Genomic DNA, 27,929 nt, shown 5'->3' with positions numbered 1-27,929 from the left:
AAATTTGGTAACTATATATGTATATATGTACCTACTGAAAGACAATTTATGCTACAGAAAAGACAAATTGTAAGTTGAGAAGACTAATAGACTAACTAAGACTGTAAATACAATATACATGAAACTTGGCTCCAAATTGCTAATTTGTTAAATATCATAAATCGAAGTGAGAGAATCTGAAAATTAAGTTGCCAAAAATGAACTGAAAACAAACTGAGAAGTTGCGATTTATACTTGAGTGAGCTAATTAATTGAAGTTAGACAAAATCATTGTGTATCTTAAGGGCGTAGTTAGGTGCAAGTAAAAGGGGTGTACTGCCCCCTCTCCCAGCTTGAATCATGGCTACGCTCTTAGTGTAATTCATTTGCTTATAACAATAAGATGTGAGAGAGTGATAGGATCGTATTAATAATTAGTTGAACAATTCTTGGGATAATATTCATGTAAATATAAATGATTAAGATGCAATGTCCTTACCTACATTCTGTCTCCTAGAAACAGGAATTTTGTATTTAAATTAAATACGTGCCTGTGGGAAATGCATAAAGAGCAGAAATAGTTAGCCTGTCATGCACATTTCACTCTGGTTAATCAGAATAGCAATGCTGGTAAGTATGCGCACATATGCATGTGTGTAGGTGTTTGGGTGTGGATTTCTGTGTATGGGAAAGACAGACACAGAGGTAAGTGGTGAATAGTCTGAAAGCATAGCATACTTTCGAGCGCCAATCTTCTGCAACTGACAACCTTGTCCTTGTCGTCATCGAATGAGAGCAAAACAACAACAAAAAAAGACAAAACAACAAGAAATAGCAGCCAAAAGACTTTATAGCATTGACAGGAATAGAAGCAAAAGGCGCTAACCATGAAGATGAAGATGATTATGATGATGATGATGATGATGATGATGATGTCGTTGATGGAGGAGAAGAAGATACATGGAACCATTTTCAATCAGCAATCACGCAAACAACAAAGAGAAAAACATAAGGACTAAGCCTCAACTCACGTGAATTTTGAAATGATAAACTGACTGACTGACTGACTAGATGACTTGCTGGCCAGTTGGCTAGCGCCTAAATGGCTAGCAGGCAAACAGCCAGGCAGGCAGGCAGTCAGTCAGTCAAGCAAGCTTGTTGTATGTTTGCCTAGCACGCACATGTGCCAAAGGCCAGTGGGATCATAAGTCCTTGTCAGGTCCTGCACAATCAGTTTATGTTTGCTTTTTTCTTTTCTTATCTTACTCTCTCACACTTTCTCTCTTTATTCTTGCTTTTATGATTTTTCTACCACAGTATTACTTTTATTTACGATATGTAATTTTTAAAAACCTTAAATTAACATTATCGAATATTGAGTTAAGAATTGAAGGAGACATATTAGAAAGAAAGCTTTTTAAAATCGATCCAACAACTAAATTGAAGCCTGTTGATAAAATTTCTTCAGAAATTTCAGACGCAAATTATATAGAGTTGCGAATACCAATTAGTCACTCCTTGAAATAGCTGAGTTAGGACGAATATTGTGGTCCAAACTTTTTGTGACATACTTTTAGGGAATTTTTTATTATCTCGCAGAATCCTTCTTAAACTTTTCAAAGCTTTAAGTCAATAATAACACTTTGTGACAGCACTTTTCTTGTATGGGGCACTTATTGGTGGATAAGAAAAGAGTCAGAAGAACTTTATAGTCGCTATTGTCAGGACATTACTAGAGTTAAAACATCTTTTTTTTTTTTAGATATTTGTGTTTATTTTTGGGCATACATTGAAAACCGGTGATCCGATTTTGATAGCTTTTTTTGGGTTAGATAGAGAAAATGTCATCCTATCGAACAACGTGTCTCTTCTTCCCTATACCAAATGCTGTAGCCAAAAAAACTTGGAATTTTCAATAATTTGTTCAATTGTTTTGCCTTTGGTGCCATTCTACGATACTAAATCATATTGGCGACCTTTCTCAAACGTGTTATTAAAACAATTACACTTCTTTCCCCGTCAAAAGACAATAGAGAAATGACAATATAGAAATTCAATTCAGATGTATACTTTCAAACTTAAATTTTCTTTTCAATAACAGTTCATCTGACAAAGTTTTCCTATATGTATATATCGATATCTTTTAAATATTGTGTCCTTATATATGAGACAATTGATATATACATACATAGTTTAAAAAAACACATAATTTCAGTTTTTTTTCGAGCCATGTAAAATGAAGAGTTTAGTAGAAAATATTGATGAAAATTTTTGGCAGTGGACTTACTTGCGATGTCAAGCTTCGCACGAGCCTTTTGTCATTGTGTTTGAGTGTGTGTATGTGTGTATGTGTGTGTGTGTGTGTGTGTGTGTGTGTGTGTGTAGAAGTGTAAACTGCATGTAAATGATGTTGTCATTGCTCTCACTTCATCGGTTGTGCCCCGTTGCTTCAGCCATTCAGCTCTTCACACCAGTCGAAACGTTTTCCCCCTTTTCAGCACTTACTTCATTTGGCATGCCAATGTTTTTGCTTGCCTTTTAAATTTGATTTCTGTTGTTGCCATTGCCTGCAGCAACAAAAATGTTTGATCTGTACACACACATACCAGAAATTTCTATAAATAAATTGAATATGTTGAAAGATTTCATTTATTTCATTCAACCAAAACCAAAAAAGAGCTTTTAATGGGAACATTTTCAATTTGATATCCACTCAATTTAGAAACAATCATATTGTATTTGAATCAGGAATTGTCATTGAACAAACTGTACTAGTCCTTGTGACACAGGACTAATACCCGGCAAACATGACATAGAGAAACTTGAAATCATAATTTAAAATTAAAACATTCTAAGGAATACCTTTTTTGATTTATATTCGATTGATGTCGGGCTGAAATTTGAGATTTGAATTTGAATATATTGAGATTTCCAGTAAAAAAAACTGTGAATTATTTCTCCCTGTGTAGAAGTTCAGTTCCATTTTTCATCAAAATCAAATGCAAATAAATCTAATCTGTCTAGCTTCTAGGGAATCTGCTTTCATTCCCTATCCCCCTAGCCCTTATAAAATCCTGCCCCTGCCCTTGCCTCCTGCCCTTGACACAGTGTCTATGTTGGTTTCTGTCTCCGTTCCAGTAATCGAATGTCAAATTTGCTTAACGCCAGATTATGATTTCAATTTTTATCTCCATGCGAATGAGAAAAAGCCAGAATTGGCTAATGGAGCATAGTCGTAACCCATGAAACTCCCCTTGCTCCTTACATATCTTTCGTGACTGCCACGCCCAATGGTTGCCCTTCTGGTCGTATCATCCTAATTGCAAATCAAATGCATTTTGATATTGTTATTATGCTTGAAGGTTTTGTTATTTTTGTGTGTTGTGTATTTTATGTTGTTGTTGTTGTTGTTTGTTTGTTTGCCTATGCAAATATGTCTGAGGATGATAAGGAAGATGACGACGACTATGATATGATGATGATGATGATGAGGAGGATAATATGGAGAATATGTCAAGAAGTGCTAGATGGCATGGGGTAGATAAGGGAAAGAGACACCTAATTGACGCACGTCCTGTTTGGGCTTTTTGGTTTCCTAGTGACTTGAGCACAAATCAATGATGTGGAAAATTACTTTAAACGTGGTCATCAAATGATTTCTCAAGTCAACCAGCTCCGGCTCTTCTCTGGATGATGCTAATAATGATGATGATGATGATTCTCGTGCAGGATGCTGAACCCAATGATGATGACCCTGGCCTGGCCCCGAAGTAACCATGCATGAGTTTCTGTGTCCCAAAGACAGAGAGAAAAAGTATGCGAAACAGTGAAAGGGAAAAGGAGAGAGAGATAGAGCGAGAGAGAGAGAGAGCGATTAAGAGAGAAAGAGGGCAACCAAAAATGCTTTTTTGTACAACGCCCAAAAGGAAGCAACAAAAAAACCAAAAAAATACATAAAAAATGGGCAAAAAGGAATAGAAAATTTGTTTTAAACGCTTCGAATTTTGCCAAACTATGATGATGATGATAATAATGATGTTCCTGCTGCTGCTTATGCTGCTCTCTTTCAGCCAATATGAAAATGTTTGTGTGTGTGTGTGTGTAAGTGTAAGTGTGGGTGTGTTTAGCGAGTTCCCTTTGATATAAGCATACTTTAAGGCCAAGCAAAGAAGGATAGCATAAAAATGCCCTTTAGACTTACACAAACCTGCCGACAGAATAGAGCAGAGTTCCAATAAAATCTGCGTTAGGCAAACAACGCTTACACCCACCCATCCTCACAATCACCCACATACACACATACACACATACACACACACACACACACACACACCACACACTTTAAGAAAAAGAGAGACAGTTGGTTAAAACAATGCAAACGAAATTTGCATGACAAAGGAAAATTTCAAGTGCGAAGTAGAAGTAAACTGTGCCACGCCCTCCCGCATCCTCTGTTCATTAAGAGACACCTCTTAAACTGTAATTAATCGAATTTCAAGTAAATCACAATAAATCCATTAAGAACTTTTTCGGTTTTCTTACACTCAAACCATTTCATTATCACCCCTCAAATCCACTGAAGACGGAATCTATCACAGCTACTACATGAATATATATGTATGTATATGTATATATCTATGTATGTATATGTGGATAGCTCCCGCCTTTTTCTGTAACACCAGCGATCTGACACCCATACATTTACCCCCACCTCATAAATACTCACCCCCCAACCTCCCATCCACACAACGTTTGCCAAACTCAACTTCGACACATTCAAATCTAATCAAGGAACGCGCCTTGTACCATCTTCTTATGCGGGAAATGCCTGAGTGGGGGAAAAAATGTAGCTGCGTTTTTACAGCCAATTTATTAATTTGCCAACTTAGGGAGTAGGCCCAGAGACAGAGCCAAAGACAGTGGCACAAGCAGAGCACAGTAGGAGAGACAGTGGCAACAGCAGAGTCAAAGCCAAAGCCAAAGCCACAAAACGTTTACATGCTCAGAAACAGGCAAAAGCCAACAGAAATCCTAAAAAAAAAAAAAACACAGCAAATGCAAAACGAAAACAGAAAACGCCGAAAACCCCAAAAACCGAGACAACATCAACGACAGCCAACGAAGCCAAATACTAATATGCACAGAAAGGAAACTACGGCTGCACAGTGGTTAGAAAACTTGCAACAATTTTACTAACTTGTTTAGGTAATTCAAAAAGATTTAAATAGAAAACAAACGTTTTAGACCAAATTTAGATCGATTTGAAATTTGTTCTTTACCTTTTCGCTTAATCTCGTTGTAATTCCCAACTAGTTTAAGGGTCAACATTCAAAAAGGGGCATAAGTCTCACATAAGTTACACATATTTACAGTCTACTTAATTTTTTCCAAGTTAACAGACTAACAAACAATTGTTGGCTACTTCTATTACAATTATGTGTAATGGATACGTGTTAGGCGGTTATTAGATACATAGTTAAGAAATTGTCAGGCTATTTATCATTTAAATATATTTCACAAAATTAAACTTTTTCCCTTGGGCTTAGCGTCACTGTTGTAGACGATAATGATGACGACGAGGACGAAGACTACGATGGTTGGTGTAATGGGAGGATGGGGCGGGGAGTAGGCGGCGGCCTCTTAGCTTCAAGTTTAATATGTAGGAGGTCTTGGGTTTGGACTAAGTAAGTGCGAGTCTGTGACTTTGCCCGCCCGACTGAGCTCGTCTCGGGTGAGACAGAACTACCGAGGCTCGCAGGCAAGTTGTATTTTTTTGTTTTACCAGAGTTTGCCTCTGCTTCTGCCTCTGCCTCTGCATGCTGCGCAGGCCAAAGAAGGGAGGACGCCGCAAAGGATTCAATTAAGAAAACTTTGCAAAGACAAAGTGCGCACAATCAAAACAAATCAACACGTGGTTTTTCCTAACACATTCGGGCCTGGCCTGGCCTGGCCCGTGCCTGTCCTGGCCACAAGGAGCAGCAGCAGGAGCAGCAGCAGTTCGGTTGAGGGCGACCAAAGGCCCGGAATGGATGCTGTCGCTGTTCTGTCTGGCGCAGAAGCAGAAGATGAAATGGCAATAGCCTTGCCAGATTTTTGAAATTTCATCTTTAAATGAAAAGAAGAGCTGAATTTATTCTATTTCAACTATTAGGAATAAAAAAGAAAGGAATTTGGTAAATAGAAATATACATTTTTGTTAGAGTCAGCAGATATATAGACTTGGAGACTTTTGAATTAATGATTAAATGAGAATGGCTTTGAAAACAACTCCTTTTGAAAATTTCAGTTGGATTTTTCCAAAAATTGAAACTATCTGGCAAGACGGATAGCGATAAACGAGTGGAAAAGCAATAACAAAAATGGGTTTGGCTATGAGACAGATGTAAAGACGCTGAGAGATAGACAGAGAGAGCGCGAGAGAAATAGAGTGAGAAAGATGATAAAGAGAGCGAGCGAGAGAAAAAAAAAGAGCATAGATGTTTGACGCAAAGTTAAATCGGTTATATTACGTATACGCAACGAAGGCATCGCATGGTCTATATGAGGGCGTATTGCAGGCCTCTTTGACGCAAGCCGATGATGTTGCTGATGATAATGATGTTGCTGTTGCCGTTGCCGTTGCTGTTGCTGTTGCCGAAACGAAAACCGACTCTAAAACGGAATCTCTCCTTTGACATTGACAGAGGCTGCCATTGCCAGTGTGTGTAAGGGAGAGCGAAAGATAGAGCGAGAGAAAGAAATTCTCTCTCATTCTACGACAAACGGACACACGGACACACATACATTGTAAATTTCGTAATCAGCATTCAGAGTTGCCTCCTTGGCATCGGCCTGATGTCTGATGCTGATGCTCTAACTCTGCCAGTGCCACAGTGTTACACAGTGCCACAGCCACAGCCACTGACACTCTGGCACACACACACACACACACACACACACATTGACTGTGCTCCCCACTTTTGGGCTAACTGTTGTGCTTTGGGGTCCCGGGTTGGCAGTGCCATTTGGTTGCTCAACGCATTCACTCCGTCGAGCGCGCATTTCGCTAACGGTTCACACAATAGTAACACAAAACAGACAGAAAAAAGAAATATATATTAAATAATATAATTAAATAACGTAACAATATAGTAAACATAATAAAAAAAAAGTAAAATTGCCAAAAAAAATAAATAAAAAATATTGATATACAAAATAGTCAAGAACAAAAAAAAAAACATAATTCCAACCGAAAGCAGTTCGCGTTAGACGCCAAAATTGACGACTCCGATGACACCGAATCTACTTGGTCATTAACTCTAGGTTATAGCCAAGAACCGACTCGCCCCACCCCTAACCATTGAGCTTGACCAAACCGAACTGAACGAACTGATCAACTAACGAACTGACCAACTGACCAACTGGCGACGACGGCGACGACGACGACGACGGCGACGACAGAGACGGCGGCAACAACCACGAACAACTCGAAGTGTAGGCCAGCCAAGTGAACGTAAGCAAATGTCTAACGACCAATCCCCCCAATCGTATCCTAATACCGCATTCCCCCGCATTCCACACAGTTTTCGACAAGTTTTTTTTTTGTTTAATATTGTTAACAAAAATAAGAAGAAAAATAAAAACAAATTCAAAGAACAAATTAAAAAGGAACAAAATAAATATGTAACTAAAAACAGTTCTTAAAGAAAAATATAGGAATTTAGTTTTTTGTATGTTTTTTTTGGGCGTGTGTGTGTGTGTGTGTGTGTTTGTGTGTGTGATGCTGCGTCGTCGTTGTCGTCGTCATTGCTGTGCGTGTCTTTGAATTTTTTGGGTGTGGACTTGTGTTCATGTTACAGTTTCAGTTTTATGTTGCTGGTTCGTTTTTTTCTTCCTTATTCCTTAGTCTCAGCCTCAGCCCCCAGACCCAGTCCCTGTCCACAATCTATCCTAAACACGTACAAACACACACAAACACACATTATACGCACTCACTGGTTTTTATCCTCAGGCTTCAGTCATAGAAACAAAATTTATTGTAATAGAATAATAATCATTAACAAAAAGTGCACCCAAAGCATTTTTTTATATATTTTGTTTTTGTTCAAGTGAAATGAGAAAAGTGAGCAAACAAAAAAAAAACAAAAATAACAACAGAGCAATGAAAAAAAATGTGAAATGAAAACTTTAACCAACTTGGAAACTACCACATACATTCTTACACACACACACACACAGACACACGCATACACAGAGACACCGACGCACAGCCTCCAAAAATTCACCGACCCTGTCACATTAGGTCCTCATGTCCCAATTCCAGCATTGCCCTTCGACCCACATTTTACTTAGTCAAGCAACGCCTAGATGTATGCAATGGGTTTTCGTTTGTTTTTGGTCCTCCCTTCATTATTATAAAATTTTGCGCTAATTTACCATAACAACAAGAAAAACCACTAACACAATGGCAGGCAGCATCACTGAGAATGAAGGCCATCAGAAAAAAAAAAAATATATATATATATATACGTATGCCCGTTGAAAGATGTGATGAAAAGCAGCCTTGAGTTGGCTTTTGGCGCGTTTTCTTTCTTCTATTTAGACTTTCGAATTGCATATTGCAAGTGGGACAACAGCAGCAACAACAACAACAACAACCTAAACATCAACAAAAAGAACAACAACAACAACAATAACAACAGTAACCTGACTTATTTACTTTGGCTTAAAGCGTTAACAGACCAAAACTAAGACTACCAAAGTTTATAATCAGTTTTTGGCCAACAAAATTTGTTGTATAATCATTATGTGTGTGTGTGTGTGTGGGTCTCTTTGTCTATGTGTATCTGTGCACAAGCACTTAAACAAAGAAACTTTCAAAAGCTGTTAATTAATATATAAAAAAGTTAAGACTATGTCGTCGAAACTATTATAGATTAAACTGAAAAAACAAGAAAACACTTGAGGCTATGTTGTTTATGCTAGTGAATTGAAATAAATTCTGCAAGAAAACTTCAAGTTAATTAAAAGGACGCGCCATAACTTACCAAGAACCAAAAGGAATAGAAAACTAGGCATTTTGGGAACAATTACTTTCTAGATTATCCCGATAGATAAGAAATTGACATTAAAATAGTTCTACACCAAATTTGGATGTTTAAACTGTTGACATTTCTTTCGAGATTAGTATGAACTGAAATGGCTAAAAGGCATTCAGGGTATAAAAGGTTCTAATCAAAGAAAAATTATACAAAAATATTAATAGTTAGTAAAGTTGTTTAAAGATAGAAAATATAATTTTTAGTACTTTTACTCAATTCTTAACTCAACTAGGTAAGACTTTGAATAACAAGTCTTCGAGAAGTATTAAATTTTTAATTTAATGAAAAATAAAACAAAAGACAAAAACCAGGAAACAGAGAAAAATTGTATGAGAGAATTGGCAAATAAAAGGAATGAATGAAGCTGAAAGTAAAGTTGTTGCAGCCATGCAAAAGCAGATCGTAAACTTTTGTTGGCACACACACACACACACACACACACACATACACACATACAGATAGGGATTCGTGCATGTTGCCACATTTGCATTTTCTTAATGGTGGTTAAAGTGTTGGCCTAGACGGGGTTAAACGGAGAAGCAGAGGAATTGAAAGAAAAAAGAAATACGAAACTTTTGTTGCCCAAACTTTGTAGCGTAGTTGTACACACACACAGGCACACACACACCCACACACATACAAATGGAGGGAGACAACGACTAGCAACCACTAACTTGAAGTTTTGATCAAATGAATTAAGTCGATGTAGGTAAATACTTGGACTTGGTCGCTTGCCAAACCAACAAAGAAAAGAGGCTAAAATAGCAACGACAACAGGTATTGCTCTAGCTATGGCAATCATATGCATTAAGGGTTAAGGTGATAGAGGTCCAGAGAGGTCGTGTCAAATTAGACAACAGAAATCCCCATTTTAGGGCAATCTGCCTTCTTCGTTCGTTTGCCTTCTTCATTTTCATCCTTTTACTAACAAGGCTAACACCAATGATGACGATAAAGCACGAAAGGCAAGACAAGCGAGAAGCGAGAGAGAAAGCCACCCAAATAAATAAATAAATTGCATTTTGTTGTTGTTGTTGTCGTTGTTGTTTTTGTGTTTTGTGGACATTAACTGGTTTTTGGTGGTGGGCGTGGTCCGAAATATTAGGATAAGCACGTGAATGAGAGCTAGAAGGACTAAGGTTGTAGCTTGTGGTAGGAAAAGTAAATAACTGTCAAAGAAGAACGAGTCGTGGTGGCAAAAAGCTGAGAGAGCTGAGGAGATGAACCCTTTTTTTCCGCTTCCTTCGGTTTTTATTTTTCTTTCCTTCATTTTTTGAATTTGCCCTAGTCCCGGTCATTTTTGGTCCCCCTCCCCCCATTACACTGAACAAAAAACGATAAAGAAAGTCAAGTTAGTCTATGGGGGAATTTGCCTTAAATTTTCATCTTCCTCTTCTGTCAATGGGCTACCTAATATGGCAAAATGTATTTTCTTCCCTCTGTGTGTAGTGTTTGCTCTGTGCTTAAATCTAGAAAAAAAAGAAAGGAGAGCAAAAAAAAAACTTGAGAAGCCCAAACAAAAGTCATAAACAAAAGGCAAACAATAAACACACATAGAGAAAAATGAGAAGAGGGAGATGTAAAGAGAGATGGGTGGGAGTATATCGCTTTCTCTCTCTCTCTCTGTCTTTCCCTCTCTCTTCCTGTCATCTACCTCCTCTTTATACCGTTGATGATAATGCCATTGTTGTCTCACCCCTCACAATGCAACATTTTCAATCAAAAGTTTAATACGCCGTGAATTCATTACACGTCCGATGAAACGACGAACTAGCCATAGCCCTAGTCCAAAAAGAGACAGACAGAGGCCAAGCGTGATGGAGAGAAAGAGAGATAGAGAGAGAGTGAGAGTGGGAGTGGGACATGGGAAAAAGGAGAATAAGAAGGAGAAGCGTTGGTAGAAAGGAGATTCCTGTTATTTGGTTTTTCATAAGATAAAATTTATTGCTGCCGTCATGTACAAAAAGCAGTGAAACACATGTACACATATACAAACAAAGAAACACACACTCACACACATACACTGACACAAACACATAGACAAGACAGACAAGAAGAAGACATTTTACGGCTGGCCTAACACATGTGAGTTAAGTTAAGTTGAGTCGAATGAGTGTGGAGAATCTAGCGAGAACCCAGAAAAGTAGTGGGAAGAGGGAGTCTAAGAAGAAGCAAGCGAGGGAGTGATGGAGAATAGAAGTGCGAGGGCTCGTGAAAGGCTCGTGACCTTCTACGTCTTTGGCGGCCAACTGCATTTGGTTGTTGTTTGTTTCTATGCCTACAATCCGGCTAGGAAAAGTAATCACTCTTTTGTCCCCGGCACACGCACACACACACCAGAGAGTGAGAGAGAGAGAGAGAGAGAGACATTGACATACTGACACACACACACGTATATCTCTACTTATTGACAGCCCAGGCAGTTAAGTGGCAAAACACAGTTTAAGCCAAAGCCAGAACCGAAACGAGACGCAACGCAACGCAACGACCGACAAATTATAAGCCAAAGCTTCTTCAGACCTCCGAAGAGAAACGAGAAAACGAGACGAGAAGTTGAAGCCGATGTGAACTTCCACCGAACTTCCCCAACTTGATTCCCTTTAACCCCTAAACAGACCGACAACATGCTGACGTATGTAACGCGCACACACACACACACTCACCACACACACATAGTCATAGAGAAAGGCAAAAGACTCTGGTCCCAAACCATTTATAAGCCTTAAGCTGCGATATTTGATGATGACAGAAGAAGATGAAGAAGAAACCGCACCCAAGCCTAAAGACATGCACACACACAGCAACACACACACACACACATATTTATGGGCACATTTATATGTATATGTTTAGATATATAAAACTAACAAAGAATAGCCCATATGTAATAATCATAATCATCATAATGACAACGGAATGAGAATATACAATACAAAATCAACGCATAAGAGCATATTTAAAGAGCCACACCCATCATACACACACAAACACTCGCACAAACACACACACACACAGAGACACAGACGCACAGATAGATCCTTTATATAAACATACATACATACATATATACATATATTAGTTCCAAATCCAATTTTAAATTTAAAATACATTTAAAACTCACCAGCTGCATTTGACAATAAAATTAAAACTCAAACAAGCAGACAGAGAAAAGCATTTAAAAATCAAAGTGAAAAGTTCTCGAGTGCTGAGTGCCTGAATGCTGAGGTAGTTAGGGTAGGTAGAATAGAAGCATATACATACACATACACATATATATATGTATGAATGTATGTATGCCCGCTCGTATATGCGATTATGCGAGCCACTGCCACATTTAATTTATAAAAAAAATGAAAAAAACGAGAGAAAAAATGTTGACTTCAATTGAATTCAAGTGAAAAGGCAACTCGTTCGGAAGGCAACAGCATAAACAACAAGAACAACGATAACAAGTGCCACCTGTGTGTGCATACAGACATATACACTTACACCGACACACTCACACACACACACACACACACACAGACATACAGTAACTACATTTATATGTATGTGTATGGAGTTTCACCATTTGATGCACTGTGGGTAAACATTTTCTTTTTTCCATTTTTCTTTACTTGTCGGTATTGAGCTCGCCCAATATTTGTAGCATACTTTTTAGGGCACCAAAAGCATAAAATGAGAGAAAATTAATTTCTCGTCCATTCATTCATTCACACATAAAAACCGTATTAAAATATAATGAGAATCGAAGGCAACTTATAAGTGCTAGAAAATATGAGAGCCATTAAATAAAAGAAAAACGATGAAAAGAAACGGAAAAAGATTGATTAGTCCAAAGATCGATGAGGCTGACAAGGAATAGACCAAAAAAGGAAGCAGCTCACTTGCCAAAAAAGAGAAGTAAAAATTATGAAATTTAAATTAGAGCTAAACTAAACAAAAAAACTAAAATGGGAGGAAGGGGGGGTTCAATTGGAGCAATTAGAACAAGAGGAAACATCAGAGAGACAACGACCATAGATGTTGAGGTTAAGCTTAAGTCTAAAGTTGGGTCAGATTCCAATGTTTTATATTAATTAAATTGTTCCACTGTTCCGGTCGTAACAAATTAGTAACGGAAACGGAAAACGTCAACGACAACGACAACGACTGCTGCTGTTGTTGTTGTTGTGGCTGCTGTTGCGCACGTGTATGTGTCTGCGTCTGTGTGTGAATGTGATTGTGAATGTGTATGTGCCTGTGTATATTTCTCTACATTAATTTACAACAACTGTGACACTCTCTCTCTCTCTCCTCTCTTTATGTTCATTCCCGTTTGCCCGTTTTGCTTCATGGTTAAAATTAGCAATGCGCAACAACGGCAGCAACAACAACAACCATTACAATAACTCCTTAGGGGCGAGGCGAGGTCGCGGATAGCAAAAAGTAACATAAATATAAAATAAAGGAAACAAAACAACAGAAAAGAGAAAATTGTTTCTTTGAACCCAATCCATCCACCAAAATAAATAACAAATAAAATACAAATAATTAAAAAAAACGATAAAAAAACAAAACAAAACGAATAAAAGAAAACGAAAAATACAATAAGTATAACAACAACAACAACAAGTTAATCATAAATGAAATGAAAAGGCTGCGCAAAACCAAACTAAACTGAAACCGACAACAACAACCTTAAAAACAACTCAAATTTAATTAAATTAAATTAAATCGAACAAGAAAAAAAAAACCAAAAAAAAAACACGAAAGGCACACAAATCGGCAATTTAGGACGCCAAGGCGAAACAAAGGGAAACAGCAGCTGCTGTTGCTGCTGCTGCTGCTGCTGCCAATAGAAAAATGGTTGAATTAATGCGTCCAGCTGTGAAGGAGCTGAAAAAAAATTGCAAAAACAAAGTAAAACTGAAATGCAAAGTAAACGTTTGCCATCAAACGGAGAATGTCGAAAGCAGCAACAGCAATAGCCGGATATTATATAGAAAGGGAGCAACAATGTCATTGTCGTCGTCGCTGTCGTCGTCGTCGTCGTCGTCGTCGTCAACAACACTAGCAACATCATTGCCAGCAACAACATCGGCAACAACAGTCGGCATCAGTTTAGAGCAAAGGCAAATCATCAGTCACAACAACGGCAGCAGCAACAATAAGATGACAGCAGCAATATTAACAACATTACCAACAGCAACAATCACAAGAACAACTACAACAACAACTACAACAGCAACAACTACCACTGCCAGCAATAGGAGCAATACAAAAGCCTTCCCCACACTAGCCTCAACAACAACGTCAAGTTGTTGCCGCCAACAACAGGAACAACAACAAAAACAGCTGCTTGTCTACTGCCTTTTGTGCATTTTCCTTTTTGCGGTAACACAAAAATTGCCAACGGCCAATGGCCTACGTCTCACCAATGGCGGCAGTAGCCTCAGCAAGGGCTCATCCGCCAACAAGGAGCAACTGAATATCGGCCTTATCGCACCGCACACAAATTTTGGTAAACGGGAATACCTGCGCAGCATTAACAATGCTGTAACCGGACTAACTAAAACCCGCGGCGCGAAATTAACCTTCCTCAAGGACTATTCATTTGAGCAAAAGAATATACACTTTGACATGATGTCCCTGACACCAAGTCCGACGGGTAAGTAAATCATTTCATTCCACATGCCCCACTTAAGCTCTAAAAATTTGTTTGTTTTGTCCCTTTCTCCTTGTCTCTATTTGAATTAAATATTTATAAATAGACATTTTGATTAACAACCGACTTGGATATACACTCTTGATAAAAGATACAAAACAGAATACAAATAAATTCTAACACCCAAATATATATAAAATCTCAATTCTTGTTAAAGTTTCTTCAATGAAAAAGACACCAAATGTTTTTCACTTGCAAAATGAAAAAAAATGAACAAATATACTCTTAATGTGAAGAGTATAAAAAAAATAACTCGGAGCAAATTTCCTTGGTTGATGCGGTAACAGACTCGGTGTTGGTCTTGGTTTCTGTTCCGGACTCAGTTTCTGTTTCTGCCTCACTCATTTTGTGGTCGTTGTCGGTGGTGAAGTGTTGTGGAGTTGAGGAAATGGGGGCGGCGGGATGGCAGGCTCAGCTCAGGATTTGGTGGCCCACCCATGGTGTGGTATCTGCGTATTGCAGGCAACTGTCCAGGTAGGCATTTAATTGCGTGCAGATTTTTAATGAACATTCATTTTGAGCTACTTAAACGCTTAAGCGGTCATTTGGCGAAGCATTCAAGAAACATCAGCGATGCCGCCTCCACGATTCTCCCGTACCAACCCCGCCCAAAATCCTCTTGTGATTCGCCTCGGATTTCTTGTTCTCTGACCCTTCGGCAAAATGAAAAATGTGAATTGGGTAAAAAATAAAAAAAAAACACCTGGTAATCTAGGATTTCAAGACTTGTAATTTTTTCGTGCCACATTTACATTGTTTCCCGCTCTCCCCTAAAAGTATGCAAATAAAAAATGTTTTTATTTCTCAGAGGCCAAGGAAGAAAAAATAACAAAAAAACACAAAATAACGTAATAAAACGTAAAATTCTTGTTAACTCAGCTTTAACTAGGTCCATCGTAGTGTTCTGTTGGAAGTGTTCATTATTCTGCAGAGCTTCTTTTGTTTCATGTCCTTGTTATATGGATTCAATGATCAAATCCTTTAAGCAAAATTAAAGCTTTAAGTCTGACATTCTCTATATTTCTTTGCCAAATCACACTTTCTAATACAACAACAATTTTTTGATCTAATTGTATGATTTATTGTCCACACATACATATGTATGTAATAAACTTTATTAATGCTACTTCAACTTTCTATTTAAGATATAATGCCACAAATATTGGCCTAAATTGAAGTCATTTAGAGTTTTTAAAGAAACCCGTAAAATTATATTCTTTTGCCAAGCTTCTGTGGCGTCCTTAGTCTATAAAACTAAACCAATTTGTCTCATCACTTTTCCAAATTAGCTAAACTCAGTTTGTCATTTTGTTGTATGTTCTGGCACTTTCGTTTTTGTTGAAATTTTAGTTAAATTGGTTTCAAAACACACACACACACAAACACCCACAAAAAGCTAACTATTATATCTTGTTATGTCTAAACTCTGTTCCACCTCTTAAGTTGGCCAAAGCTAAATGGAAAATTGAACTCAGCAAAAGTTTTGCGTTTCTCATAATTTTCCACTATTTGATTTTGGAAATGGTTTGACGCAACAAACTCACACATACATACATATACACGTAAAAGTTACTAACTAACTGCAAGACAAAACTCTGAAAATTGAACAAGTTTTGGCAAATCAAATTTTACGAAAATTGTATAACTAATCCGATTTGTTGCGTTATATGCGTTAGTGAATGATTTCGAATGTGTGAGTATGGTGAATACAATAAAGCATTTCAAGTGTGTTCAAAATGTTTGAGTAAATATTTCTGCATGCCAATTACAAATTGCATCGTCTTTCTCACTCTCACTATCACTTGGTGTCTCTGTCGTTTGGAATGCAATCAGAAAATCGCATCTACTCAAAGTGAATGGTAGACAACCCACCCAAGATGTGTTCTGAGATTGCCACACGAACAAATGGTGATGGGTGATGGAGATGGAGATGGAGATGGGCCATGTGTGGAGTGAGGTTGAATGGGGTTAGATGGGGTTGTGGGGTAGGTTAACATGAAAAAGGAAAAATATAATATACAATATTATGAAATATGAGGTAAATGGTCGGAAAATGCTTGAGGGAAATGTAAGGGAAATACCTGCCACAACAAACACGAAGACTGATTGCCATGACAAGCATTGACGATGGCTCCTTCTCTTCGACTCCCGCTTCTGTTAGCTCTCCTCCTCTATTCATCGTCCATTGCCCATTCGCTACTTCTCAGTCAGCTAGTCAGTCATGTGAATGAATGGTGAATGTTTTTCGTTTTTATTTCTTTTTTTTTCACCCCCTCCCCATCGCACCATTCCCCTCTCTTTGAGAATGTCGACCATATTGAAATTTCATTTTACATTTCACATTTTAGTACATATTTCTATTCCTTCATGGTCTCTGTTTCTCTGCTCTTTGCTCCACAATCTATTAAAGCAACCAGCACAAATTGTTGCTGTATAAATTGATAAAGTAAACACACATACTCACACACTTACACACACATGCACACACACATATATACACACTCAAATAGACAGTAGCGGGAATCGGTTGGTTAGGGCAAACAAAACCGAAAACGAAATTTAGATGATGTTTAAATGTTTATTGTGGCATATCCTTGAAAGCAAGGGACTAGCATATATATATGTATGTATATATCAACACATGTATTGTGTCTGTGTGTGCATGTGTGTGTGTGTGTGTACGCAAATTACAAAACATAACAAATGTCTGTCTACTGATTGCCAAACCAAACTCAAACTCTCTACATATGTCCCTCAGTTGGGAATTTATAATGGTTATAGCCGGGACAGCGACGGCAACGGCCCAAAAATAGGGTATATCGAATTAGTTGAAAGAAAGAGAAAGATATAGAGAGAGGGAGAGATGGAGATTGAAGAAGAAAAAGAAGAAAAGACAGAGTGGCTCCTCTCCACAATTATTGTCTGAAAAGGCACATATACATATATCCCACATACATATGCGAATATGTGAAACGAATTTTTTTCATTTATTTGCATAATTTTGCAAAAATCCAAAAAAAGGAAAAATTAAAGGCCTTTCCATCTAGAATTCAGTTGGTTATTATCATAAATCAATGACTTCAGAGGCAAATTGTTATAGAAACAATTTGTTATTCAATGCACATTTATTTTTTATATCCTTCTTTTATATCCTTTTATATCAATAATCTTCAATTCTGATTTCGTTTGAGTGGGGAGGGGAATGGAACTTAAATGCAATTAAAGCGACGATTATCATTATCAACTAAGGTCACTTTTGGGAATAGTTTATTAATTACTTTTTGCTATTTGAATTTCAAGTCCATTGGTAAAATGAGAAACGATTATTTCATTTTATTATTATTATTATTATTATTGTTGTTGATGTTGCGTGTCTAGGATATGTTTGTAGTCGTGCAGCTGGGATTTGCACGGATTTTTAACCACGCCACAGATGGAGCACAATACGACTGTTACGAGTGCTAAACAATAAGCGCGCCTATACACACATACATATGTAAGTTAACAATTAACACTTAACATAGGATATTTTATAAGTTCATAATCTACCCTCGCTATCGCGTGCTCCATAAGTTAAGTAGCAGCCCTCGCGATTGCGACATTGCATAAATTGTATCAGCGCGCTATAGCTGCAATGGTCAGCGACGGTAACCGGACACTTTTGTTTTGCTGCAAGAGTTTCCGTTATCGCCGAAGATTTGCTGAGTCGGCTTGCCGACCATGACATTGTGGCATGATGCGAATTTTGGGCTTAGCTTAAGTGAAATATTCTATGTATTAAAAAATCAGTTTGAATACAGCGCTCTTCCAGTAAGTCGCTTAAATAAATATTCACTCCGGCACTTAGCCGTAAAATAATTTGTTTTATTGTCTGAGCCCAAGGCCAGCAATAAGAGGCTCAGTTTGCCTCTCAACCTAATCTTCACCCTTAACAGGACTGGAGCATTGTAATTAACAAGAGGCTCAGTTTGCCTCTCAACCTAATCTTCACCCTTAACAGGACTGGAGATTTGTAATTGGCGCCCAACTAGTGGTCGGACTCCACATCCACCAATAACCAAACAGCAGCACAGGAGCTGCAACAAGCAAAAAGAAATAAGACAGCAGCGAGGGAGCTGCAAGTGACCAACAAAAATTAAGACAGCAGCGAGGGAGCTGCAAGTGACCAACATAAGAAAGAAATATTTTTTTTGTGTTAGTGGAATCATGTAAGTGGATACTCTAGCCAAAATTTTTTCTTATACAAAAGTCTTAATTTTTTGTAAAAATTAGTTTAGTACTTGTGAGTGTTTAATATTGCAACAGATAACAATTAATAGCAGTAATCTGAACTAGGTGAACTTGTGAGAGTGACTGCCTTGAGAATTCTAGGTAAAACAATTCGTCATCCAGTTCGTTAATAAAATTAATTTGTGTTACTTTCTGTGTCTAAAATTGTGCTATATCAATACATACAGTTCTCGTGGTTCAGAGCTACAACGTAATTCGACCCGTTTTGCTTTTCGCGGCCACTGGCCTGCGCATGTTCAGCCAATACAGAACACCTCGCAAGCACTTTAGCGACTCAGATTCCGACTGTGACATTCGCATCGAAGCCTCGGCTACAAATCCTCTCCCTGCAGTTTCTCCCCATTAGGTAAAATGGATCCAGATCAGCTTAGGGAAATAATAAGGTCAGCTGTCAGCGATGCTTTAGCTGAACAGGCCGCTGCAAACGAGCAGAGGGATCGAGCATTGACTCAAAGAATTAATGAGTTGGCTCAACAAATAGCAGCAGCAAACGCTGCCGCCCCACAAATAGCAGCAGCTAACGTTGCCGCCCCACAAGTAGTAGCATATGCTACTATAGGAATTAGAAACGACATTCGCTGTGACGAGCCACTAGATGCCGTCACAGGAAAAATACCTGAGTTTCCACAGGAAAATATTAAGCAGGTACTCTCGGAGTACTACTTTCCAAAAATGGCAAGAATTGCCAATGAAATAGTACAAAATTGCAAAACATGTGCTAGGGCTAAATATGATAGACACCCCAAAAAACAAGAGCTTGGAGAGACACCGATCCCCTCACATGTAGGAGAGATGTTACACATAGCCATTTTCTCCACTGACAAGAAATACTTTCTAACTTGCATCGACAAGTTCTCTAAGTTTGCTATTGTCCAACCGATCCCCTCAAGAACCATTGTGGATCTGAAGCCAGCTCTAATGCAAATCATGAATTTTTTTCCAAAAGCCAGATCCATTTACTGCGACAATGAACCGTCATTGAATTCAGAGACCATAGTGACTATGCTCGCAAACAACTATGGGGTCAGCATTTCAAATGCACCGCCATTGCATAGCATCTCGAATGGACAGGTTGAGCGCTTTCACAGCACCCTGTTAGAGCTAGCCAGATGCCTAAAAATCGATAGAGGCATAAATGACACTGTAGAAGTCATTTTACTGGCTACAACTGAGTACAATAAGTCGATCCATTCGGTCACCGACCAGAGACCAGTCGATGTGGTTCAGGCTCACCCAGATGAGCCACAAGGAAAAATACAAGAAAAGATCAGAAACGCTCAGACGATGCTCAGAGCTAGGGAGAACGCAAATCGTCAGAATAGGGTCTTCGACGTTGGTGACAGAGTTTTGGTCAAGTCCAACCGACGGCTCGGAAACAAACTCACACCTTTATGTGATGAGAAGACAGTGGAAGCAGACCTGGGGACCGAGGTCCTCATTAAAGGGAGGGTGGTCCACAAGGACAACCTAAAGTGACTCCCTTGTCTTTTTTGTACACCTTTTTTTACGCCACTAGGCAAACTCGTATAAGTTAGATATAGTTATTCAACTTACCTCTAGCCACTTGGCATAGTTTAGAGCACGCTAGGTTTACTGAAATGCAATTGATAAACGCCAATAATAGACAGATAGAAATAAACACTAGAGTTCAGGACCAGCTTAATCAGTTAACAATTACTGTCAACAAAATTCTCAAGATAGCCAAAGACTCACAGGTTGACACTGGCCATTTATATGAAACACTTCTGTCTAGAAACAGAATGCTAATGATGGAGTTGCAAAATTTAATGCTTGCTATTACTCTGGCAAAGGCCAACATTGTTAGCCCAAACATTTTGGACCATTCAGATTTGAAATCAATTTGGCTAGAGGAACCCACCAACACTCCCATAGGAGATCTTATGTCCGTTGCGTCCGTAAAAGTTCTTCAATCCATTAACACGATACACTTTATAATTAAATTCCCCAAGATTAAAAGAACTTGCAGAAAGATCACAATTTATCCTGTTATCCACAAGAACTTCATAGTGCGATTGTTTGACAACGTCATAGCCGAATGCGATGGAGAAACCCACACACTGCAGAGTTGCGCCGCTTCACCTGGAGCCACATTTTGTCGTCTGGCTTTGGAGAGTTCATGTGCCAAAGAGCTCCATGCAGGTGTCACGGCACACTGCGAGATCCAGCCGAGCAACCTGGAAATAATCACCCATGTAGATGACGGAATCATAATCCTCAACGACGGGTCCGCAAGGATTCAGGTGGACAACGGCACTGAGATCCAGGTACAAGGCACGCATCTCATCACGTTCGGAGACCGAGTCGCAATTAACGGGACTCTGTTTTATAATCACAACAACGTGCGCAATAGAGTCCCGGGTATTGCCAATTCTCCCTTGCTGAACATCACTGCCACCCAAGATGTCCTCAGCCTCCCTTACCTTCATCGTTTGAATGAACGTAATCTGGAGGTTATACAGCAATTCCAAAAAAAAACGCCGGAACTGATCAGGCCTATCGTGTGGCATTCATCATCGGAGCCATATGCTGTGCTTTGATCTGCATTGGCCTCACTCTTTGTCGACTCATCGGTGCAAAGAAGTCTGCAATGCAGTTACGAGAAGTCGTCGCCGGCATTGGGTCGGCCGAGGACGGCCTTACACTTGAAGGGGGAGTAGTTAACAATTAACACTTAACATAGGATATTTTATAAGTTCATAATCTACCCTCGCTATCGCGTGCTCCATAAGTTAAGTAGCAGCCCTCGCGATTGCGACATTGCATAAATTGTATCAGCGCGCTATAGCTGCAATGGTCAGCGACGGTAACCGGACACTTTTGTTTTGCTGCAAGAGTTTCCGTTATCGCCGAAGATTTGCTGAGTCGGCTTGCCGACCATGACATTGTGGCATGATGCGAATTTTGGGCTTAGCTTAAGTGAAATATTCTATGTATTAAAAAATCAGTTTGAATACAGCGCTCTTCCAGTAAGTCGCTTAAATAAATATTCACTCCGGCACTTAGCCGTAAAATAATTTGTTTTATTGTCTGAGCCCAAGGCCAGCAATAAGAGGCTCAGTTTGCCTCTCAACCTAATCTTCACCCTTAACAGGACTGGAGCATTGTAATTAACAAGAGGCTCAGTTTGCCTCTCAACCTAATCTTCACCCTTAACAGGACTGGAGATTTGTAATTTGTACATACATGTATGCATATACATATATGTACATACATATATGTTTACTCCTCTCTGTCTATCTGTTTCTTTTTCTGTTTCTGTTTCTCCTCCATACGTTGGCAGTTTGTTCCCATGTCGGTTACTTTTGGTTTGCCTTGATTGCTTGTATCCATGACTGAGTTTGAGTTTGAATCGAGTTCCTTCTATTGTATCCAAATCAAATCTTGTTCCTCTTCATCTGTTTCCTGTGCTTGCTCGATTGCCAGCAGCCGAAAAGTTTTCATTTGGTTCATTTGAAAAGAAATTGTACAATAATTGTATGGAAATTGAATGGAATTCGATTTTGTGGTCTCACATCTTTGGCATTGTCATTTTGTGTCTGACTTGAAGCATTGTGTGTCATCGAAAATCGAATCGGAATTACGAATACCATGGTTAGGCAACACAGAGAGAGATAGAGAGAGAGAGAGAGGTCTTTGGGTGAGGTCTTGCTCTTGGTCTTGGGCTTGATCTTGGGAATTGGTTAAGTCAACAATAGCGGCGACCTTCTACCGCCTGACTTTGCCTTCACTTGACTTCAATGGAAAAGTGTGATGGAGCCACAAAGCAAATAGTTGAAAATCCATTTTACATGATGTTCAATTGTGGACATTATCGTTTCAACAGAAATTCTAAAATTCCATTCCAACCATTCTCAATGTAGTGTATGTATGTGTGGAGAAAGTAATTTAGGCCGAAGATAAAATTATATTACTTTAACACATTATCATTGGGGCCTAGACACAACAAACGTTACACTTGACCAGACCGTACCAAACCGAGCCAGACGAGGGTCAGAATTGGCCTGGCGCATGGGCGAATGACATAAAAATGAAATTCTAAGGTCGTGCATGAGTGTCTACTATGTGTGTGTGTGTGTGTTTAGGGGTGTGTGGCAGTATGTGGGTATGTGGGTATGTGGGTGTTTTCCCCTTTTGTCTCCTCTGCCTAACCATAAACTTTGATGACCTGATTATCGAGTTTGGCTCATTTGTGGTGGGCGAAATATGTTAGAAGGCGGGTCAAAATTGAGCTTTGGGAACCGACCGCTTACCATTGTTATGTATCCTCTATACACATGGCCAAAAAAAAAAAACAAATTAAACGAGGCCAACTAATCGAAATTGTTCTCAGCTAATACTTAAAATAAGCAATGACCTAAAAGCATTAAAAAAAAACAAAATAGAATCATTGAAATAAGTAACAAAGTCATTGTATTAGATTACAAATTGTTCAATATTAACTCAATTTCTCAATTTCTTACCATGGGGCAAACATCTCATTATTGGACATTAAATACTAGCGACTTATAATTTTTTATGCTCTGAAGTATTTTAATGATGGAATTTCAGTTACTTTTCTGCTTTTAATAATCATTTTTATCACTTTTCTTTAATGAAATAATCATTAATATTTGTTTTGTTTAAACAAAAATGGTGTGTCTTTGTTTTTGATTTGTTAAAATATTGTATTAAATTTTTAATTCGAATAAGAAAAAATATATTTATATTTTTTAAATAGATCATTGACTCTGCATATACATACACTTGTATTTTTAATAAGATCTATTGAAATTAATATCAAATATTTTGTGCTTTTTACCCATTGTGCCAACTATGACAATTAAGATAATTCCATTTCATTATATTTGTGCGGTCTTGTTTTCTCTCAGTGTTCATAGCTTTTGTATAAATGGCATTTTATCTATCATTGGCATTATCAAGTTTCCCGAGCTAATTTGCAATTATTACATAACTCAATAATTGCAAGAATAGCAGCAGAGGCAGCAGAGGCAGCAGCAGCAGGAACGACAATATCAGATAATTGAGTGTCCTGTGCATTGAACCGAATACCGTAAATTTCCCATTTTCTTTTATACTTCCTTTCTTCATCTGTGCAGGTCCTTTGCTGGCCTTCTCCTTTACATTGCCCACCCACATTCTGTTTTGATTGTGCCTTCAGTTTCGGTTACGCCTCGAAAAACAATTTGCCATAAATTGAGCTGCACTTTGTGTTGATGTTGTTGCTGTTACTGCTGCTGCTGCTGCTGCTGATGTTACTGATGTTGCTGCCGTGGTATTGCTATTGTCATGCGGCATGCCCAATAATCACAATACAAATTGCACTACTATTATTATTACGGTTATTGTGATATTTGCTATGCGATTGTTTTGTGTGTGTGTGTGTGTGTGTGTCTGTGTGTTCCTTTATTTCTGTGCCATTTACTTTGGTTTATTGGCCTAAGACTAATTCAGCTGAAATCGAAAGATATCTGTATAGAGAAATTGAAAGAAAATAGCGAAAAAGAAAGAGAGAGAGAGAGGGAAGGGGTAAGACATAACAACACACTCAAAAAATTGCCTTTAAAAAAAAAGAAATTTGCAAACAGAAATATGCCAAAGGCAGTCAAAGAATGCTCCACGATATCACCAAAAGTGTTATATTTTTTAAATACAGTTTATTGCATAATTTAGGGGGCAAAAAATGAATTTTAAATATGGGTAATTAGTAAATAATGAAAATGCTTGTATGGGAAACAAGGGAAAACATTTATTTAAATACTTTCCATGCTTTGCAGACAGTCCTTAAATAAAAGACTTTACTTGACGGCCTCCTTGTACATATATACGAACATACGAATGTGATTCGAGTTGCCAAATGGCTGGAATTTAGCGACTTTGAGTTGCCTAACGTGTTCAGCATGTAAGAGTAATATAATACTTCCCAGCGGGTTACCCGACACACTTAATAAAGCTTGACGTCTTTCATATTTATTTTCGGCACCTAGCGGCACACCTTCCGCCCTCATGTGGACTATTAATCTGTCTGTCAGTCTATCTATCTCTTTGATTCAGTTTTTCAATGCTTTGAATTCTTTTCTGCCAGGTTATCTAGACTTACTAAATGGGCGGGTGAAGTTTTTCTTCAAGTGTATAGTAGTGAGCTAATGGCCACAAATGTTGACCCAGGAACCCAAGTCAACCTTTTGATTACGTCACTGGCATTGTGGCTGTCCAATAAATGATTGAATGTCCTTGCAATCTTCTCTGTCTCACTCATTCTGTACTTCCTTCCACGATGGACTTACTTGGCCGGCTAAATGATATTTTCTCTTCCTTTATGCAAGCATTCTCCGTATATTCCGACTATATATCACTCTTTTGTCCGGGCTTAAGTCATTTTTCTTGTCAATTTATATGGGAGGAATAGACCATGGCAAGAGGGAAAGAGAAAAAGAGAAATGAATAGGAGAGACATCAGTCTCTCTACAATAACAGACAGGTGTGCGTCTAATCTTTTACTTTTTTTTTTGCCTCTTCATACCCACAGCTTCACTCCACCTTCTGTTATTATTAGCCGTTGTAAGCGTGATTATCCTGCAGGCCACAGCCAATACTCGATGTTCATTATCATCACAATCATCATCGACGTTGTTAACATTGTTTACACTTTGTCTACATGGCGGCATTACAAACACCTGATTTATACCCCTTACCTTTGCTCCCCGTTAACCTCTAACACAACCTGAACACACACACACACAGACACACACACGCCCCCAGTTCGAGCCATTTGGCAAGAGCCAGCTGGCCAACACCCACAACAACAACCATCAATGTGCACATTAATAAGCTAGTGAAGCATGTTCTTGCCGTTAAATGCAGGTGCCAAGAGCAAGAGACTAACAGAGAGAGAGAGAGAGAGAGAGAGAGAGAGAGAGAGAGAGAGAGAGAGAGAGAGAGATACACAGAGAAGAAGTGAGGAAAAAGAAACTAAAAGACTGATGAGTGCTGAGTGTTAAGGGCAGGATACCCAAATGATTTGTCTGCCCTTCATTGGTGTTTCCGCTCCAACTCACTCCATGAATACTTCAAATCGTATTAAGACCCAATGCATCAAAACGATGCAACGATGGAAATTGAATTGCAGATAATCCTTTAGGATACATATCTATGATAATTCAATGAACCGGGGAAATCATTCTCATCCTGCTCAATGGTTAATACCATGAAAATAAGAAAGACAGAACAAGCCACGGAGGCACAGAGTAAATGAATGAATTGAAGTGAATGTTAGGGAGCAAATGTCCGGAGTAAAGTGCAAAAGGCAATCCATTGAGAATGAGCAAGACCGAAAACAAATGAAAACGAATGTCCAAGAAATGGCCACAAAACAAAAGAAGCTCACAAAATACCAACCCAACCTATAAATAAACATACATACATACAAATATATATATATATATATATGTACATATATCTGTATATATATATAGGCATAAATACTTTGTACTTAAAGCCACGGCCCATTTTAATTGACGCCCAAGGATAAAGAGGCAGCAACCAGTCCTGGCTCCAGTCATCGTCGTCGTCACAGTCATAGCCAGGGCATCAGTGCCCTTTGGCCATAACCAAAAACAAAAAAATAAGAAAAACCAAAAAAGCACAAGGAAATTTTAACACAAGCAAACGATAAAGCTTCGACTTTCAGATACCCTATTATCAACTCTCTCTCTCTCTTTGATACGCCATCTCCTGTTCTTAAATAAGTTATGGCTAATAAATATTTCTACACAGGTATAAATGAAAGATTCGTACACTTATCCTAATAGATATCCTTTGATTAGGCAAGTTGCAAACTAGAGAACATATCATTGATTTTTTGCTTTAAATAATAAATGAATATGCTTTTTAATCCCGCTGGAGGAGGATATGTAATTTCTGGGCAAAATAAGCGACTTAAAAACCAAAGGAAAACTTTTGAACTTGGTCGGCCCTTTGAATGGGCTGTGGTTTTTCAGACTAAAGCTGCCACTGGCTTTGTGGCATTTTGTATAACCAAAGCCATCAAAACCGCTGCGTCACTCCACTCCACACCACTCAAGGGGACCGCACAGTACGATGCCTGCCATATAAACACCGGACATTGTGTGGCTGCTAATGATGCAGTTTGCTGCAGCGTTCCACCGGGATACCCAACGGAGGGACCCTTACCAACCTTTGCGGTTAGAGCCTAGTCCTTGGCTTTAGCTACTGCATCAAGCTGTTACGAGTGTGGTATTAACACAGAAATTTCAATTCATTGCCAGAGATATATTCAGTATGATAAGTGGTGTAGGGGTGGATTGGGAGGGCTTAGGGCCAGAGAGCATTTATCACTACTACAACTTCTTCTTCTACTACCACTACTAACAATAAGCAACTTATCAGATTTTCTCCCTCTCATTCTCTGAGTGAAATTCGACCAAGTGAAAGTGGAGCAAGTTGTTGTCTCCCAACCCATTCGGCAGAGAGACCATCTGCTTTTACTCCATTCCATCCACTATTTTGCCACTCTTTGGGGCAATCCTTCCCTATCGTGTAACTTGGCTTGTCAACAACTTGTAGAGAAACTCGATGTGGCGCCGCCTTCTTCTTACTGATGGCTCTGTGACGCGCGCATGTCCTTGTTAAAGGCATCAGGATGCGGGCACACGGACATGTACGAGTGTACATGGACGGGCAACTTTTTGTATTGCCTTTCCTCAAATGAATCACTTTTAATTTGACGCTAACAACATCAACAGCAGCAGCAACAACAACAACAACAACAACAACAAATTAAAATCCAGAAGAGAATTCCAATACTTGGCAAGTTGTCCAAAAACAAAATACCC

At 38.6% G+C, this 27,929-nt stretch overlaps 1 protein-coding gene across 2 annotated transcripts in view; it reads left to right on the top strand.

The window, feature by feature from the left end:
* Positions 1–13,794: 13,794 nt before the first annotated feature.
* LOC6652797 (glutamate receptor ionotropic, NMDA 2B) overlaps positions 13,795–27,929 on the top strand; it is a 33,926-nt gene continuing 19,791 nt past the window's right edge. For both annotated transcript variants that reach the window (XM_023181425.2, XM_002075499.4), the window contains exon 1: positions 13,795–14,709. In XM_023181425.2, the coding sequence (XP_023037193.1) occupies positions 13,905–14,709 (805 nt within the window). In that variant the 5' untranslated portion in view covers positions 13,795–13,904. The remainder of the gene's footprint in view (positions 14,710–27,929) is intronic.

Source organism: Drosophila willistoni (genome assembly GCF_018902025.1).
Source record: "Drosophila willistoni isolate 14030-0811.24 chromosome XL unlocalized genomic scaffold, UCI_dwil_1.1 Seg142, whole genome shotgun sequence".
In the NCBI taxonomy this organism is placed as follows: Eukaryota; Metazoa; Arthropoda; class Insecta; order Diptera; family Drosophilidae; genus Drosophila; species Drosophila willistoni.
This window is presented reverse-complemented; position numbering and strand designations above follow the sequence as displayed.